The sequence below is a fragment of the Ixodes scapularis genome, unplaced genomic scaffold (genome assembly GCF_016920785.2).
Source record: "Ixodes scapularis isolate PalLabHiFi unplaced genomic scaffold, ASM1692078v2 PGA_scaffold0__279_contigs__length_252992795, whole genome shotgun sequence".
NCBI classification, from domain to species: Eukaryota; Metazoa; Arthropoda; class Arachnida; order Ixodida; family Ixodidae; genus Ixodes; species Ixodes scapularis.
The window spans coordinates 109,064,290-109,066,814 of NW_024609835.1; the positions used below are offsets into that span (position 1 = coordinate 109,064,290).

The window sequence follows — 2,525 nt, forward strand, 5'->3', positions numbered from 1 at the left end:
GAAACGAGACACCACGCCACTTCTAAGTGGCTCGTGATTGGATCTGGAGGTTCGTAGCTTTGGCCTTTAGTCCATCGTAGGTTGAGACGAACTATAGTGAAAAAGGGAAGGACAAAGGGCAACCTTGTTGGGAGAACGTGGACCATTTAAATACCGGCTGTCTGGGAGAAAGAGGAACCGTGTTTTTCGCATGGCAAAAACGAACTGCGCATTGCCGAAAGCCCGGAATCTGCCTGAATGTATTCCGCAAGTGGCTATAAGATTTCGAAGAAGTTTACCGGCATAAAAAGTTAGAAAAAAAATCGATATCCCTCTGCGACGGTCTGTCGCGTTTATCGCGTGCATAAGCGCGATAACGCGATGATGGGCATTCATCACTACTAACGCAATTGCAGAGCAAATTAGCCTGCAATAGTGTTGCTACGTGAAACGTTCTATTCCGTGCTAAATCTATCCGAGAAACCAAACTTTACAGGTCACGTGTCATCATGTCCGGTGACGTCAATTATTCCGCTAGCGGGGAAACTTAACTTGTGTATTGTTGACGTGACTTAAAATGTTCCGCGAAATATAGCGGGGAAACTGCATTTGTACATAAGTCACGTGACATAAAATTGCGTCACATCACTTTCCCCGCTAAATATAGCGGGATAAGCGAATCGGTGTTGAGGTCACGTGACGTCAATTTTTTCGCTAAATTTAGCGGGTAAGCTGAATTTAGTGCAGGTCACGTGACGCCAATTTTTCCGCTAAACAGCAGCCCTAGCCAAGGAACCCTCCGCCCAGGTGCGTGGAGCACGGTCAGAGAGCGCCAGTACAGCGCAAACCGTATATGCGAACGCTCCTGCAGCAACCGAGATGGACGTCGGTGCAGGGGACGAGGCTACCAACAATGACTGCGACCGCAATTATTCGGCGGCAGGAGGCGCATCACCGGTCGATGAAAAACAAGGGACCCGTAAGGCCGATGAACTGAGCGGTCACGACAAACACCGAGGTCGAGCAAGACAGAATTATCGTGGTCTTCAAAGCTCAGAAAAGATACAATGTAGTGGGAATCTCTGCAGCAATGCTACAGAAGAACATGTGCAACATACCACGTTTAGATCAGCAGACATGCGGCCAATCCACCGTGTCGAAATTCAGAAGCAATGAAGCCACTAACGTGATATCGGTCGCGCTGGATACAAAAGATAAAGCAAAAACACTTCTCAACACCACGAAACTGAAGGCTCGCGACAAGAAGATCGCCATAGTGGCGCATGAAGTTCTGCCGGAAGACACATGCAGTGGGGTAGCCCATGGGGTGAATCCAAACCTCCAACCGGAGCAACTCCTCGAAGCGTTGGACGGACTGGGACGAGACATCTACTACGCGAGATGTATGGGGCAAAAGGGCCTGGCGCTATAGTACCTTTCCAAGGACAGCGGCCTCCGAGAAGCGTGGCTTTCTACGGAAAGTACATCAAAGTGTCGCTCTACAAATCCTTCACAATGAGCTGCCACAACTGCCTTGAGCTGGGGCACAAGGAAAATGTCTGTACAAAAAAGAAGAGATGCAAGGACTGTGGTTGTCTGACACAGCTGCAGCAAGTGTGCGAAAGGAAAAATTGCATCAACTGCAGACAACTTGAGCACCTCTCGACAAGCCCCAAATGCCCCACCAGGCTACAAACAAACCAGAAACTGCACCCAATGACCCACCAACCAAGAGGGCAGAAAGGGGAGGGCAACGCTCTCTCAACATTCGCCAAGGGAAGCCCGACAAAAGAAAAAAAAGCCAAGAAATGCAACCTTTCAGGACTTCCCGTAACTCCGGACGAACAGTCGCACCATAAGTCGCACAAGAAAAACGACCGGCAGAATACTGAGAGACACACGAATGGCCAGCAGCAAGTCTAGAATCCAGACTAGAAGCATGGCACAGCGAGCTAAAGGGCCCTGATGCGGAAGATAAATACCTCAATGTTAGGCTCTAGATATTCAAGCAAGAACTCCACAAACTCAGGCGCAAGAGGGAGGAAGCCAAAAGAAAGAGGGACGCTAGAAGGACAACAGCTAGTGAATACATACAAATGGCTACGGAGGTCAAAATAGCCAACAGAGATCGCAGAGAAGATGAAAGCAGCAGGAATGTTTTCAGATAGCCAGGACTCCTCCGCACGCGGAGCCGTACAAGCAGGCAAAACCGAAAGCCCCGGAAGCGCAACCCACTGCCCCAGACTGGCAAGCGGCCCTAGGCCAAGCGCTGCAAACTCAGCAGCAGCAAATTCAGAAACAGGCTCGATGGCAGCTGCAGGAGATGCAAAAGCAGACGCAACTGCAGTTGCGGCAATGGCAGGAAGAACTGCTGGCCCAAGTAATTACGATTACACCACCAGCAGCAGCCCTTCCCAAGCTAAATTTAGCGAGGAGGTTCAGTTGGTGTATAGGTCATGTGACATCAGGTTACGTGACGTCAACTTCCCCGCTAAATTCAGCGGGCGAAACTGAATTGGTGTGCATGCCACGGGACATCAATTTTC

General features: G+C 49.9%; 1 protein-coding gene across 1 annotated transcript; it reads left to right on the forward strand.

Annotated features, from left to right (window-relative positions):
• Nucleotides 1-1,494: 1,494 nt before the first annotated feature.
• On the forward strand, nt 1,495-1,902 carry LOC120846511 (zinc finger protein GIS2-like). The gene has a single exon (XM_040218294.1). It carries the CDS (start codon nt 1,495-1,497, stop codon nt 1,900-1,902), a length of 408 nt encoding a protein of 135 aa, XP_040074228.1.
• Nucleotides 1,903-2,525: the final 623 nt, after the last annotated feature.

What these genes read in the sequence shown, in the direction of transcription:
- LOC120846511 (XM_040218294.1), top strand. Translation starts at nt 1,495, where the DNA reads ATGAGCTGCCACAACTGCCTTGAGCTGGGGCACAAGGAAAATGTCTGT.